The 17424-nt window shown below is 42.3% G+C and overlaps 1 protein-coding gene across 2 annotated transcripts in view; it reads right to left on the reverse strand.

Moving 5' to 3' along the window:
• LOC141069328 (membrane-spanning 4-domains subfamily A member 4A-like) overlaps positions 1 to 17424 on the reverse strand; it is a 111464-nt gene that overhangs the window by 8729 nt on the left and 85311 nt on the right. For both annotated transcript variants that reach the window (XM_073558792.1, XM_073558793.1), the window contains exons 5-6: positions 11626 to 11757; positions 6283 to 6405 (exon numbers count right to left, since the gene is read on the reverse strand). In XM_073558792.1, coding sequence (XP_073414893.1) covers positions 6283 to 6405; positions 11626 to 11757 — 255 coding nt within the window. The remainder of the gene's footprint in view (positions 1 to 6282; positions 6406 to 11625; positions 11758 to 17424) is intronic.

Consider the following 17424-nt stretch of genomic DNA (forward strand, 5'->3'; position numbering starts at 1 on the left):
TTCACTTAAAACACTGGGAAACTGCCACAAAAGCTGCACCGTCACACAACCATAATTGCTATTTAAATGGATTATATTACTTCACTAATTCTATGATAGTGGATAGAGAAGAGAGAGAGAGAGATACTTTTGAAGCCCCCTAGCATTTACTTCAGCCATTTTACAGCAGCAATATTCGGGTCCCCATTGAGTTATATGGGGTTTGAATTCTGGTACAAGTTCGGGTAGAGTTCTGGAATCTGAACCGAACTTTGGACAATGAACTTGAACTTTAAGACTGGGTTCACACGTAGCGGAACTCTCGCGGAAATTACTGCGAGAATTCCGAATTCCATTCCGCGGGAAAATCGCAATTTAAATTCCCGCGATTTTCCCGCGAAAAAACAAGCATTTTGCAAGCTTGCAAAATGCCAGCGTTTTCCAAGCGATCTGTAGCATCGCTTGGAGAACTGATTGACAGGTTGGTCACACTCGTCAAACACAGTGTTTGACAAGTGTGACCAACTTTTTACTACTGAGGCCGCCTATGCAGCATCAGTAGCAAAAGATAAAATGGAAAAAAAATAAAAAATGGTGTTATTCTTACCTTCCGACGTCCCGCGCAGCCGTTCCCAGTAATCCTTTGCGAAAATGTCCGTGATGACGTACGTTCTCGCGGGATTGCAACGTCTCGCGGTAATTCGCGATGACGTCGCGCGAATGACCGCGAGACTTCGCGATCCCGCGAGAACGGACGCCATTGTGGGCATTTTCGCAAAGGATTACTGGGAATGGGAGCGTGGAGAGAGGCGGGAAGGCTGCGCGGGACGTCGGAAGGTGAGAATAACAATATTTTTTATTTTAAATTCTATTTTTTACAGGAATATGGTGCCCAAAGCCCGGAGGACAGTCTCTTCTCCTCTGGACCGTGGGTACCATCCGCAATTGTTCTGCTTACTTTTCGCATGGTGTGCACAGCCTCATGCGAAAAAACCGCAGCATTAGCACAGCATTGCGGAATCCCATAGGAATGCATGGGATGCTTATTTTTCGCGTTTTCGCGGCAAAATCGCGCGGTTAAAACCACTGCGGAAACGCGTAAAAAACGCCACCTTTGAACTCAGCCTAACCGGTCCACTCTTCCCTAGTGGTGGAGACTAATACACTGTTTCTCATGTGTGTATTTATAGGGATCTGCAAAAATTGGGTGACTCAAATGTTATCAAAAAGGTCAGCATACTGCAAAAGAAGGTTATGTGACATTTATTTCAATAACCCCATTTATATGGTAACCTTCATTTTGGCCCTTCAAATTTGATTAGTGTCACAAATTTTATGTGATAAAGTTGTGCTTTAAGATCTTCAGACCTAGTCAACAAAGACACATAGCTTCTTGGCGTTTTTTCATGAGGCATAACTAGGGTCATTTTCCACTCCCCGGAGTGGGATTTCGCCACTCTCCAAGCTGTCAAACTGACAGCCAGCTCAGGGAACATGCAAAATATCAGCTCTCTGCACTCAATAGTACTTGTGTATTTTGTACTTGAGTACAATTGAAGCTCTGATCTATGGCAGTTAGGGCCCCGGCACACATAGCGACGCACCAGCAATCCTGACAATGATATGACCTTTGTCAGGATCGCTGGTGTGTCGCTACATGATCGCTGGTGAGCTGCCAAACAGGCAGCTTCACTAGCGATCAGGACAGCGACACGCGGGTAACAAGCGACGCACGTCGCTTAGTTAGCCGCTGTGTATGTTAGAAACCAGCGCGCTGGTGTAGGGAGCTGGTAACCAAGGTACACTTCGGGTATCTAAGCACCGCGAGGCGCTTAGAAACCCGATGTTTACCTTGGTTACCAGCTCCAGCGTCGCTGATTGCTGGTCTCCCGCCTGCCACACGCAGCGATGCGTGCTGGCCAGCGGGAGACCAGCGATCAAAAAAATGTCCAGGCAATTCAAGGACGATCAACGATACCCGGCAGGGGGGCCGGTCGCTGATAAGTGTCACACACAGCGATCTCGCTGGTAAGATCGCCGTTGCATCACAAAACTTGTGACTCAGCAGCGATCTCGCTAGCGAGATCGGTGTGTGTGACAGACGCTTTACAGGTTCAAGATGACATTAGTAGTGTGTTCTAGACACCTAATCTGGCTGCTTACATCACACCTGCATGGGAGGTGAATAGCAGTGAGTGACTTGTTTTAATGGAGCTGAAGAAACAGGAGTTTTATTGGGTGGGGGATCTTGTGAGATGACAGTATGAGTTAAGCCCCCATCACACATAATGATGTCCCAGCGATCCCACCAACGATCCGACATGGATGGGATCGCTGGGACATCGTTAGACAGCCCCAGCGATCAGGACCAGCGATGCTGGACGCTGGTTTCTAATGTAAACGTCGGGTATCCAGGAGTCGCGGCTCCTGGATACCCGTTATTTACCTTGGAAACCAGCATGTACGCCGGTTTCCAAGGTAAACAGTGGGTATCCAGGAGCCGCGGCTCCTCGATACCCGACGTTTACCTTGGAAACCAGCGTCCAGCGTCGCTGATAGCTGGTCTCTCGCTGCTACACACAGCGATGCATGCTGGGCAGCGGGAGAGCAGCAATGGAAAAACACCCAGGCCGCTCGATCACGATCAGCGATAACCAGCAAGGGGGCCGGTCGCTGATCCCCATCACACACAGCGATCTCGCTGGCGAGATCGCTGATGTGTCACAAAATCAGCGATCTCGCTAGCGAGATCACTGTGTGTGACGGGACCCTTAGAGTAGTTTGACTAGATAGTATGGGGGGGAGTGTTATGAATGAGTCACCATAGGAGGCAAAAACAAAAATACTAGCTAAGTCCAGAAAACCAGAGAAGTTGGCAGCTATCGGATTGCAGACCCCTGAACCTATCAACAACAACTAGCAGTAGCCGTGGGGGGTTCCTACGGTGCCCTAGACCCCTCGATCACAGCCGGAGAACTACATAGCCTAAAGACAGAAAGGGAAATCTAAACTGCCCCAGAGCAGACCCCAAAGCAACAGGCAGAACCCAACATATAATGACGGTGAAGCAAGATGAAAAAACACTCACACAGATAGAAAGATAGACTGAGCAAATGATGGGGCCCAAGCTAACTAAATAGGAAAGGATAGAAAAGCTGCTGTCTGCAATCCGCCAAATCCCTATCAAAACAAGAGCCAACAGACTGATAGGGAAAAAAGCCCTGAAGACGCTAGGCTTCAAAAAGACTATATCAGTACTCAGGTATTTTCTGAAGACAGAGCAAAAAGGAATTCAGCTCACCCCTGCAGGGAATGGCAGAAATCCAGAAAAACAAGGCAAAACAAAACCAAAACACAAATGCAAAAAGCAGAGCAGAAAACTTAGCTTTTGAGGAGCAGGAATCAGACTGGTCTCCTAGAAACCCTCAGAGAGATCACCAGCAAGGCAGAAGGGCGTCGGCGTCGGCTACCTTATATCCAGTCAGCAATTCCAGTCACCCGGTCATCAGCATCCTGCACAGGTGCTTGGTAATCAGCCTCACTACCTTCCTTCACCAGAAGAAGGAGTTCATCAGACCTCAATGGTGAAGGGGAAAATGAACTCACAACAGGGGAGAGTGTGAGCAGACAGTATTGGGGGGAGAGTGTGAGGGGACAGTATACAGGGAAGAGTGAGGAGGCAGTATGGAGTGAATAGTGTGTGGGAGATAGTATGATTTGAGGGGAGAGTATAAGGTGGAGTCTGAGTGGACAGCATGAGGGCAGTGTAAACTGGTAATATAGAAGGAAAAAGTGTGAGTAGACAGTATGGGGATTGTGAGGGGGACAGTATGGCGGAAATGTGAAAAGACAGTAGAAGGTAATGTGAGGGGATAGTATGGGGACATCGTGTGAGGGGACAGTATGGGGGGAAAATGTGAGGAGATAGAAAAGGTATCCTGAGGGGACAGTATGAATAAAATAGGGTGAGAGGACAGTATTGGGTGGGAGGTCTTAGATGACAGTATGAGGTAAGGAGGAGGAGATAGTATGGGTGAGAATAGTGTGAGGACATACTATGCGGGGAAGTGTGAGGAGACAGTATGGGGTGGAAGTGTGAGAAGATAGTAAGTTTGAGGCGGCAGTGTAAGTGGAGAATGTGAGGAGTTCGTATCATGGGGAATTGTGAGGGGATAGTATGAAGAAATAAACAGCCAAGGGGCAAGTGTGATTGGACTGTTTGGGGTAGAAAGTGTGAAGGGGCACTATAAGTTGACTGATGCCTTGGAGATTTCAGCACCACCGACAATGATCTGAAAATGTGACAATGACCGGACAAGCAATGGTGAGAAACACAGGGTCAAGAGAGATGAGTGGTGAGATGAGCATAGAAGGTTTTATACTATTTAAATATTACAGCTATTATGCTCTGGGGGTCGGAAGTACAGACAAATTAGAATTTTCCATTATTTGCTCATATCTACTGCTAACATCTCTCCCAGTATCTCTTCACCATTATTAAGTACATACAGGTAGTTGTAGATTCATGTGACACAATTGCATATGGTGCTAACCTAATTTTGCATTTGGTCACTGTACTAATTTTAGTGATGGATTCATATACTAATGATGGAGCATTCTGGCACTGATGGTGGTTGTGATGCTATATTTCTTTAAAGTTGGTCCTTCTGGTGATGTATTCTTGCACTGATAGCAGTTGTGATGCCTATTTCTGTGCTGTTGGTGGTTTTGGGTATGTAGTCTTGTACTGGGGGTGTTTGTGATGCTGTATTTCTGTTGTGATGGTGGTATTGGTTATGTATTCCTGCACTGATGGTGCTTCTGGTGCTGTATTCCTGTATTGTTGCAAACCATAATTTGTCAGATAACAAGATAAATGACTATGTTAGTAAAGTATTGTGCTGTCTGAAAAGTTAAGTGTTACTACATCTGAATTTAAGTTGAGGGCATTAATTATAAAATCAAGCAGCTTAGCATGAAAATCAGTCACCTCTCTGTGTATAGGGAGTGATGCCTGTAACTGCACAACTGGCACTGACTGACAGCCAGCCCTAATGATGAGCTGCTGTCAGTCAGTGCCTGGAGCGCGGCTCCAGCTACTTTTCCCTATACATAGAGAAGAGAATGAAACTCAGACGCTGACGAGGGAATAAAGTTTTACCTTCCAGCAGCAGGTCTTAGTGTCGACACCGGGCTGGTTCAGAACGCCATTAACCTGCAGATTAACCTCATATCTTCAGGTTAATAGGTTAATGTATAATTTATGTTTTCTCTGAAACCCAGCAGCATTTCAGAGGAAAACATACATTGCTGCAATAAAGTGGTCAGAATTTGATTCATATTGACCATGGTTCAATGACAGTAACAATGATAAGTTCCCTTTTACTGAAATTGCACATAAAACATCACTTTTAGCCTGTCTTGTAAACTTAGGAAGAACTGTGTCAACACTTTGGGTTATAACAATCAATCCTGGACTATATAAAGAAAACTGAGAGAACAGAATACCTTACTAAAATTGTAAAATTTGATTTTAAGAGAAATTTCATTGATTGCATTAGAAAAAATGTAGAATCAGCTCAGGTAAAATAAAGAAACATAATTATAATTTTGTAACAACTTTTCATAGTGGCCAGAGTTAGATTTGAAAAAAAAAAATGTAAATGAACATTGGAATATACTTGATCCTTGCTATTCATTTATACACTATACTACAGACTATGCCTGAACTGCAAAAATAGGCAAAACTATTTTTACAGAGGAAATGCCATGATAATCTACGTTTTTTATGATTTTTTCCAGATTCTTAGTGTCAGTTCATCGTTGAATTTAACATGGTTTTCAATCTTTAAAAATGTTCTAATCTCTTATGGTTCATATGTCATCAATTTCTTGAGGACATTTTTCACAATGACATGTGTCATTTCACAGTCAATAATAATAAAGCATCTCTTTTCAATACAATAATTCAGAATAATATGACTGCTGGGGAACAACAGGCAATGCCTGCAAAAAGAAAAAGATCTATTTTTCTTCTGATGTTCACAAGACCCCCAAGTAACAGTGACCTTTTTAGGCATTTTATTTTTACCCCAATGTTATAGGACTGTGCATTTTGCCAATGGCCAGGGCAGTATGAAGAGAAGAAACCTCAGGGCCACCAGGGGAGAAAGTAGCAGACCATATCAAGAGTATCAGAACATCATCCTTGCCAGGTACTTTGAAACTTGAAATCGCACCCTAAAGCTGGTAGAAAAAAAGTAAATGATACTCCGATGGCATGTGTACATATAGTGGACTTACTGAAGGGACATTTGATGGCATTTGATCCAGGGCTCGGCCACCAAATACAGCAATTGAGACAGTCACACAGAACACCTGCAGATTCAAAAGAAGAAGGATACCCAAAACTATGTATGCACCATCCTGAAAAAAAAAGAGACAAACACGTCCACTTAGTACAACTGGATTATTAAAACAAGCAGAATGAGTGCTCTAAAATGTTGTAACTGATACATATTGGTTTGTGTGATGCTTATAAATGCAGTGTAGTATATATACACTGTTCACAAAAATAAGGGGAACACTAAAATACCACATCCTAGATAGCTCTGAATGAAATATTCCAGCTGCAAATTTTTATTCATCGCTTAGTGGAATGTATTCAGAACAATAAAGCATAACAATTCAAAATGAATATCCCATGGAGGTCTGGATTTGGAATGATACTCAAAATCAAAGTGGAAAATCAAATTACAGGCTGATCCAACTTCAGTGTAAATGCCTCCTGACAAGGAAAATATGCTCAGTATTGTGTGTGGCCTCCACGTGCCTGTATGACCTCCCTACTCTACAATGCCTGGGCATGCTCCTGATGAGGCAGCGGATGGTCTCCTGAAGGATCTCCACCCAGACCAGGACTAAAACATCTGCCAACTCCTGGACAGTCTGTGGTGCAACGTGACGTTGGTGGATGGAGCAAGATGTCATGTCCCAGATGTGCTCAATCGGATTCAGGTCTGGGAAACGGGCGAGCCAGTCCATAGCTTCATTGCCTTCATCTTGCAGGAACTGCTGACACACTCCAGCCACATGAGGTCTGGTATTGTCCTGCATTAGAAGGAACCCAGGGCCAACCGCACCAGCATATGGTCTCACAAAGGGTCTGAGGATCTCATCTCGGTACCTAATGGCAGTTAGGCTACCTCTGGCGAACACATGAATGGCTGTGCGGCCCTCCAAAGAAATGCCACTCCACACCATTACTGATCCACTGCCAAACCGGTCATGCTGAAGGATGTTACAGGCAGCAGATCGCTCTCCACGGCATCTCCAGACTCTGTCACATCTGTCACATGTGCTCAGTGTGAACCTGATTTCATCTGTGAAGAGCACAGGGCGCCAGTGGCAAATTTGCCTATCCTGGTGTTCTGTGACAAATGCCAAGCATCCTGCACGGTGTTGGGCTGTGAGCACAACCCCCATCTGTGGACGTCGGGCCCTCAGACCATCCTCATGTAGTCGATTTCTAACTGTGCAGACACATGCACATTTGTGCCCTGCTGGAGGTAATTTTGCAGGGCTCTGGCAGTGCTCCTCCTGTTCCTCCTTGCACAAAGGCGGAGGTAGCAGTCATGCTGCTGGGTTGATGCCCTCCTACGGCCCCCTCCACATCTCCTGGTGTACTGACCTGTCTCCTGGTAGTGCCTCCAGCCTCTGGATGCTATGCTGACAGACACAACAAACCTTCTTGCCACAGCTCGCATTGATGTGCCATCCTGGATGAGCTACACTACCTGAGCCACTTGTGTGGGTTGTAGAGTTCATATCATGCTACCACGAGTGTGAACGCACAACCAATATTCAAAAGTGACCAAAACATCAGCCAGAAAGCATTGCTACTGAGATGTGGTCTGTGATCCCCACCTGCAGAACCACTCCTTTATTGAGGGTGTCTTGATAATTGCCAAAAATGTCCATCTGTTGTCTATTCCATTTGCTCAACAGCATGTGAAATTGATTGTCAATCAGTGTTGCTTCCTAAGTGGACAGTTTGATTTCACAGACGATTGAATTACTTGGAGTTATATTCTGCTGTTTTAGTGTTCCCTTTACTTTTTGGAGCAGTATATATATATATACAGTGGGGAAAAAAAGTATTTAGTCAGTCAGCAATAGTGCAAGTTCCACCACTTAAAAAGATGAGAGGCGTCTGTAATTTACATCATAGGTAGACCTCAACTATGGGAGACAAACTGAGAAAAAAAAAATCCAGAAAATCACATTGTCTGTTTTTTTTCATTTTATTTGCATATTATGGTGGAAAATAAGTATTTGGTCAGAAACAAGCAATCAAGATTTCTGGCTCTCACAGACCTGTAACTTCTTCTTTAAGAGTCTCCTCTTTCCTCCACTCATTACCTGTAGTAATGGAACCTGTTTAAACTTGTTATCAGTATAAAAAGACACCTGTGTACACCCTCAAACAGTCTGACTCCAAACTCCACTATGGTGAAGACCAAAGAGCTGTCAAAGGACACCAGAAACAAAATTGTAGCCCTGCACCAGGCTGGGAAGACTGAATCTGCAATAGCCAACCAGCTTGGAGTGAAGAAATCTACTGTGGGAGCAATAATTAGAAAGTGGAAGACATACAAGACCACTGATAATCTCCCTCAATCTGGTGCTCCACGCAAAATCCCATCCCGTGGGGTCAGAATGATCACAAGAACGGTGAGCAAAAATCCCAGAACCACGCGGGGGGACATAGTGAATGAACTGCAGAGAGCTGGGACCAATGTAACAAGGCCTACCATAAGTAACACACTACGCCACCATGGACTCAGATCCTGCAGTGCCAGACGTGTCCCACTGCTTAAGCCTGTACATGTCCGGGCCCGTCTGAAGTTTGCTAGAGAGCATTTGGATGATCCAGAGGAGTTTTGGGAGAATGTCCTATGGTCTGATGAAACCAAACTGGAACTGTTTGGTAGAAACACAACTTGTCGTGTTTGGAGGAAAAAGAATACTGAGTTGCATCCATCAAACACCATACCTACTGTAAAGCATGGTGGTGGAAACATCATGCTTTGGGGCTGTTTCTCTGCAAAGGGGCCAGGACGACTGATCCGGGTACATGAAAGAATGAATGGGGCCATGTATCGTGAGATTTTGCGTGCAAACCTCCTTCCATCAGCAAGGGCATTGAAGATGAAACGTGGCTGGGTCTTTCAACATGACAATGATCCAAAGCACACCGCCAGGGCAACGAAGGAGTGGCTTCGTAAGAAGCATTTCAAGGTCCTGGAGTGGCCTAGCCAGTCTCCAGATCTCAACCCTATAGAAAACCTTTGGAGGGAGTTGAAAGTCCGTGTTGCCAAGCGAAAAGCCAAAAACATCACTGCTCTAGAGGAGATCTGCATGGAGGAATGGTCCAACATACCAACAACAGTGTGTGGCAAACTTGTGAAGACTTACAGAAAACGTTTGACCTCTGTCATTGCCAACAAAGAAAAAAAAAACAGACAATGTGATTTTCTGGATTTTTTTTTCTCAGTTTGTCTCCCATAGTTGAGGTCTACCTATGATGTAAATTACAGACGCCTCTCATCTTTTTAAGTGGTGGAACTTGCACTATTGCTGAGTGACTAAATACTTTTTTTCCCCACTGTATATATATATATATATATATATATACATACAGTTGTGGCCAAAAGTATTGAAACCCCTGCAATTTTGTCAGATAATACTCAGTTTTTTCCTGAAAATGATTGCAAACACAAATTCTTTGGTATTATTATCTTCATTTAAATTGTCTTAAATGAAAAAACACAAAAGAGAATGAAGCAAAAAGCAAAACATTGATCATTTCACACAAAACTCCAAAAATGGGCCAGACAAAAGTATTGGCACCTTCAGCCTAATACTTGGTTGCACAACCTTTAGCCAAAATAACTGCGACCAACCGCTTCTGGTAACCATCAATGAGTTTCTTACAATGCTCTGCTGGAATTTTAGACCATTCTTCTTTGGCAAACTACTCCAGGTCCCTGATATTTGAAGGGTGCCTTCTCCAAACTGCCATTTTTAGATCTCTCCACAGGTGTTCTATGGGATTCAGGTCTGGACTCATTGCTGGCCACCTTAGAAGTCTCCAGTGCTTTCTCTCAAACCATTTTCTAGTGCTTTTTGAAGTGTGTTTTGGGTCATTGTCCTGCTGGGAGACCCATGACCTCTGAGGGAGACCCAGCTTTCTCACCCTGGGCCCTACATTATGCTGTAAAATTTGTTGGTAGTCTTCTGACTTCATAATGTCATGCACACGGTCAAGCAGTCCACTGCCAGAGGCAGCAAAGCAATCCCAAAACATCAGGGAACCTCCGCCATGTTTGACTGTAGGGACTGTGTTTTTTTCTTTGAATGCCTCTTTTTTTCTCCTGTAAACTCTGTGTTGATGCCTTTGCCCAAAAAGCTCTACTTTTGTCTCATCTGACCAGAGAACATTCTTCCAAAACGTTTTAGGCTTTTTCAAGTAAGTTTTGGCAAGCTCCAGCCTGGCTTTTTTATGTCTTGGGGTAAGAAGTGGGGTCTTCCTGGGTCTCCTACCATACAGTCCCTTTTCACTCAGACGCTGACGGATAGTACGGGTTGACACTGTTGTACCCTCGGACTGCAGGGCAGCTTGAACTTGTTTGGATGTTAGTCGAGGTTCTTTATCCAACATCCACACAATCTTGCGTTGAAATCTCTTGTCAATTTTTCTTTTCTGGCCACATCTAGGGAGGTTAGCCACAGTGCCATGGGCTTTAAACTTCTTGATGACACTGCGCACGGTAGACACAGGAACATTCAGGTCTTTGGAGATGGACTTGTAGCCCTGAGATTGCTCATGCTTCCTCACAATTTGGTTTCTCAAGTCCTCAGACAGTTCTTTGGTCTTCTTTCTTTTCTCCATGCTCAATGTGGTACACACAAGGACACAGGACAGAGGTTGAGTCAACTTTAATCCATGTCAACTGGCTGCAAGTGTGATTTAGTTATTGCCAACACCTGTTAGGTGCCACAGGTAAGTTACAGGTGCTGTTAATTACACAAATTAGAGAAGCATCACATGATTTTTCGAACAGTGCCAATACTTTTGTCCACCCTCTTTTTTATGTTTGGTGTGGAATTATATCCAGTTTGGCTTTAGGACAATTCTTTTTGTGTTATTTCATTTAAGACAAATTAAATGAAGATAATAATAACAAAGAATTTGTGTTTGCAATAATTTTCAGGAAGAAACTGAGTATTATCTGACAAAATTGCAGGGGTGTCAATACTTTTGGCCACAATTGTATATACATATATATATATATATATACACACATACACACTGTATATATAGATATAGATATATCAATATACATATTGCGATCACTGCAGTTATATATACAGTATACAGTATATACACACACACCAAAAATTACTCAGGAATTGGCCAGTTTGTCATCTAAGTACCTTACTTTTATAATGATATTCTATATAACTGTCAGTTCAAGATTCGGTCGATCAGTATTTGTTTAAATGTTGACACAATATGCCGCAACATTTTTTTGTAAATATATTTTTAACAATTCTTTAAGCAAAAGAAAAATAACAGCTTACCGGAGATCGATAATAGTAATCACATCCATAATATAAATCACAGTATACGACAAAGAAATCCAATATATTAATGATTATTCCAGCGACGGTAATTATGGCTGAGGCAATGTTCAAACCAAAAGACGCTTTAACCTGAATGAGGAGTAGAAACAACAAAATAATGATAAATACATTGTAGTTTAAAATTCTGTCAATAACTGCAATAGACTGTTTTACTCCATGGTAACACTTTAGAATCTTGTTATACATCTTACACCTTCCTATACAGCATTCAAAAAAAGTTTTTTATGTTATTAGGAGCTCTGCATTGTATTTACACATTTAATGATATATACAAAATGCACCACACATGATTTCTCTATGTTTATATTAAGGTTATGCTTTATGCTGCATTATGTTGCTTTTCCCCTGCCATGTACTGTTAACTACGTAGTATTGTTTGGTAGCATATGCATAGGCAGATCATAATAAGGGAAATCTGGGTTACCGTCTGTCCCAATTCATAGAATCATAGAATGTGAGAGTTGGCAAGGACCTCCAGGATCATCATGTCCAACCCCCTGCTCAATGCAAGATTCATTAAATCATCTCAGACAGATGTCTGTCCAGTCTTTGTTTGAAGATTTCCATTGAAGGAGAACTCACCACCTCTCGTGGCAGCCTGATCCCCTCATTGATGACCCTCACTGTCAAAAAGTTTTTTCTAATATCTGTATCTTCTCCCTTTCCGTTTCATTCCATTGCTTCTCATGTTTCCATATGGAAATTAGAATAAGGATGATCCCTCTACATTGTGACATCCCTTAAGATATTTGTAGACAGCTATTAAGTCTTCTGTTAGCCTTCTTTTTTGCAAGCTAAACATTCCTAGATTCTTTAATCGTTCCTCATAGGACATGCTTTGCAGTCCACTCGCCATCTTGGTAGCTCTTCTCTGAATGTGCTCCAGTTTTTCAAGGTCTTTATTAAAAGCGGTGCCCAAAACTGGACACAGTATTCCAGATGAGGTCTGACCAATGAGAAGTAGAGGGGGATATTTCACATTATATAGACTCTATACTTCTCTTAATATATCCTAGAAATGTGTTTGCCTTTTTTTCTGCTGTATCACACTATTAACTCATGTATAGTCTGTTATCTATTAGTATACCCAAGCCTTTTTCACACGTGCTGTTGATTAGTTCTATTCCTCTTATTCTGCAGATGTAATTTTCGATTTTCTTTCCCAGATGTAGAATCTTGTATTTCTCCCTGTTAAATGCCATTCTATTAGTCGCTGCCCATTGTTTAAGCTTATGTCTCTGCCTTCTCTAGTGTTAGCTATCCCACCTAGCTTTGCATCGTCTGCAAATTTGATTAGTTTACTGTTAGTTCTCTCATCTAGATCATTTATAAAAATGTTGAACAGCATTGGGGCCAGGACAGGGCCTTGTGGTACCCCACCATCTCTCTGTTTATGGATAGTCTGGATTCCTTTATACCTTTTATAGCACAGTAAAGATCAGTTGATGTTGCATTTGCTTTCTTAGCGAACACAAATGCAAAATAGGAATTTAAAAGTTTGGACTTTTCAACATCATTTTTGACTAAATAAAGACAGGGAAGCTTAAACCAATTAAAACAAATCTATTTTATTGAATTAGAAAAGATTAAAAAAAACATACATAAAATCAATAAGTCAAGGGAGATACAAATGCAGAATATACCAAGGCCAAAAAGATGTATGTCATAAAGGCATATATTCAGAACCTAATTAGTTACATAAATCAATCCAGATTCAGACTCTCATTTAGATTGTATCAAAAAGTTGCCAATTATTTAATGCAAAAGAATTCTTACAAAAACCAGTGTCTTAATGGAGATACACGCAAAAAAATCTTAAAAAGCCTAAAGGATCATGTGTATATCCACTAACATGTAAGGGCTCATACCTGAATCTGGCAATATATAGGCACAAGGAACACTTTAGCAGCAATAAAATACAAAGGTCTGTTACCCAAGCCCAAAAATATATATTTATATAGGAGCTGTTTATAGTGGCCACATTCAAATAAATGTAGTAAGAAGGCTACATAAAAATGCACACAAGGTCAAAGAGTATTTTTGGTTTATATGAAATACATATTGGCTAAATCTGGTGCATAATATAAGACACAGTGGCCAAGTATCACCAAGTGGTCAGGTAGACTATAAAGGCTCCTATATAGTTCAGTAGGCAGACCAGATATATATGTGCAAAGAGCAAACAATAAAGTGTCTCTAGTGCAGTAGGCTGAATAATGTTTATTTCCTTGGAGTTGCTGCTCTGCACTACAAAGTTCGGGCTCTTACTGTATTTAGGGAGTTATGTGCAGGCTCATACTGTATAGAGATAGCTATGTGCGGGCTCATACTGTATATAGGGGGCTATGTGAGGGCTTGTACTATAGTAGCAGTCAATGTGAGGGGTCATACTGTCTATAGGGAGCTATGTGGGGGCTCACATTGTATATAGGGGCTATGCTAGGGCTCATACTGTATATAGTTTGATACGTTGTGGCTCATACTGTATATAGGAATCTTTGAGGGCTCATACTGTATATAGGGAGCTATGTGGAGCTTATACTGCATAAAGGGGGCTATTTGGGGCTCATACTTTACATAGGGTTTTATAAAAGAGGTCACACTGTATATACAGGTCTGTGTGCTAGCTCATTCTGTATTCACATGGCTATGTAGGGGCTCATACTGTATATAGGGGGCTATGTGAGGGCTTGTACTGTATGTAGCAGTCAATGTGAGGGCTCATACTGTCTATAGGGAGCTATGTGGGGGCTCACATTGTATATAGGGGATATGCTGGGGCTCATAATGTATATAGTTTGATATGTTGTGGCTCATACTGTATATAGGAATCTTTGAGGGTTCATACTGTATATAGGGAGCTATGTGGAGCTTATACTGTCTAAAGGGGGCTATTTGGGGCTCATACTTTATATAGGGATTTATAAAAGAGCTCACACTGTATATACAGGTCTGTGTGCTAGCTCATACTGTATTCACATGGCTATGTAGGGGCTCATACTGTATATGGGGGGCTGTGCGGGGTCTCAATGTATTTGGAGAGCTATGTGAGAGTTCATACTGTTTATAGGGGGCTATGTGAGAGCTCATACTGTATATAAGAAGCAATGTGGGAGCTCATACTGTATCTAGGGAGCTATGTGGGGGCTTGCACTGTATATAGGAAAATATATAAGGGTATAAGGGTACATATCTGAGGGCTCATGCTGTATACAGGGAGCTATGTGGGACTTATACTGTATATAGGAAGTTTTGTATGGGCTCATACTGTATCTAGGGTGTTATGTGGGGCTCATGCTGTATATAGGGGGTTGTGAATGGACTCATACTGTATATTAGTGGGATGTGTTCGGTGCAATAGGCGTTAGGCGATTATAACTGTGTTTGTTATTTTTAAATGAAAAAGGAAAAGTGTGTTTTGTTTTATTTCTAATAAAAGACTTTATTCTGGCTGTGTCTTTATTTACTATAGCTCCATGGGATTAGTAATGGATAGGTGACTTATATTAGTTTCAGTTTTACAATAGGGTTCATAAGGATAGGAGTACAACAGATTGCAGGGATAATAGAGCCACATCCATGGATGTAGCAAGATAGGGAGAGAGGTGTGGACAGGTATATACAGCTCTGGAAAAAATTAAGAGACCACCACATCAAAACCATGTCATGGGCAGCCCAATCTCCAGACCTGAACCCCATTGAAAACCTCTGGAATGTAATCAAGAGGATGATGGATAGTCACAAGCCATCAAACAAAGAAGAACTGCTTACATTTTTGCCCCAGAAGCAGTGTGAGAGACTGGTGGAAAGCATGCCAAGACACATGAAAGCTGTGATTAAAAATCACGGTTAGTCCTCAAAATATTGTTTTCTGAACTCTTCCTGAGTTAAAACATTAGCATTGCTGTTTCAAAATGATTATGAACTTGTTTTCTTTGCATGATTTGAGGTCTGAAAGCACTGAGTTTTTTTAAATTTTTACCATTTTTCTTTGTCAGAAAAAAAAAAATACAAAATTTATTGCTTGGAAATTCGGAAACATTGTCAGAAGTTTATAGGCTAAAAGAACAATTTACATTTTACTCAAAAATATACCTATAAAGAGAAAAATCAGACAAACTGAATATTTCATAGTGGTCTTTTAATTTTTGCCAGAGCTGTATTGGGCACCTAGGCCTTGAAGTTCAGGCAGGTTGTGGATCAAATCTTACTCAGAGGTAATGGGGAGAATGAAACTTAGGAATGGGCAGTTTCATGATGAAGAAGAAGAACACCTTTCCTTACTCATGAGACTGGCAATGGCCTACTGGAACATTATGTCAGAAATCCTGACGTAGTTAATCCAACTATACATGATGAGCCTTTGTCTCTGTGTAGTCAATTTGAAGCTATGTGCAGGAAAGTAAGTAGGTGTAAGAGTTGTATGTTACTAATTTGAAATATGAAAAACTGGATGTTTAGGAAACAGAAGCAATGACTTCACCGGTAGAACTCCTATGACTTCACCTAGCACTCCGGAGAGAAGACTTGACTGTTATGAATGAGTCACTGAGGAGGAAAAAACAAAAAGCAAGCTAAGCCCAGAAAACCGAAGAGGTTGTTAACTAGCGGATTGCAGACCCCTGATCCTATCCACAACAACTAGCAGTAGCCGTGGAGCGTGCCTACGGTGGTCCTAGACGCCTCGTCATGGCCGGAGAACTAAATAAGCCTAAAGAAAGAAAGGGAAAATCTAAACTGCCCCAGAGCAGACCCCAAAGCAATGGACAGCCCCCAACATGTATTGTCGGTGAAACAAGATGAAAATACAGACACAGGTAGAAAGATAGGCTGAGCAAACGATGGGACCCTCGCTAACTAGAAAAGACAGGAAAGAAAAGCTACTGTCTGCAATCACGCAAAAAACCCTGCCAAAAAGAATGTCCAACACGTCTGATAGAAAAAGGCCCTGAAGTCGCTAGACTTCAAAATCACTATATCAGCACTCAGGTATATTCTGAATACAGAGCAAAAGAGATCAACTGATCAGAGACAAAAATGGGGATTCAGCCCAGTCCCAGCCAGGGCTGGCTGAACACAAAAACTAAGTAAACCAGACAAAAACTCGTATGAACAATAGCAGAGAAAACTTAGCTTTAGGAAGGCAGGAACCAAACTGGAAACCAGGAGCCACAGTCAGGAAAAATCACCAGCAAGAAACTAGGGAGTCGGCTGCCTTAAATCCATTCAGAAACTCCTGATGTCTAATCGCAGTCCTCTTCCTCAGGTGGCCGGTCTCTGCCATTTAGATCAGCTTCATTACCTCCCTTCACCAACTGAGGGAGTCCAGATAGAGAACTCACTACTCCTCTGTCAGCACAGCCAGCTCCATAACCCTCACCAGAAGCCAGAGGCAAACCCGAAAATGAGCTCACAACACTTGACCTTTGCCCAGACACTCCTGTGACACTCCAGAAGAACCCTCTTGCATTTGGCTCTGAGCTGAAACATCTCCTGTAGTTAAGCCCCATATCTACCTCCTCCTGTCATTGTCCTGGTCGTAATTTGAATGAAACTTTAAAGGTTCAGTTCAGCTCGGAAAATGTCCCGATGTTCGCCGAACATGTTTACCGAACACTTTGGCGAACATGCCCAAAACCCCAATGAAATCAATAGGAGATGAAATGAAATGCATAGACAACCCCTTTGGGGGGGGGGGTGCAAAAAGCTGCCTAAACAGCTCAGATTAGAGGCAGA

Source organism: Dendrobates tinctorius, unplaced genomic scaffold (genome assembly GCF_039654945.1).
Source record: "Dendrobates tinctorius isolate UK_male_01 unplaced genomic scaffold, ASM3965494v1 ptg000258l, whole genome shotgun sequence".
Lineage (NCBI taxonomy): Eukaryota > Metazoa > Chordata > Amphibia > Anura > Dendrobatidae > Dendrobates > Dendrobates tinctorius.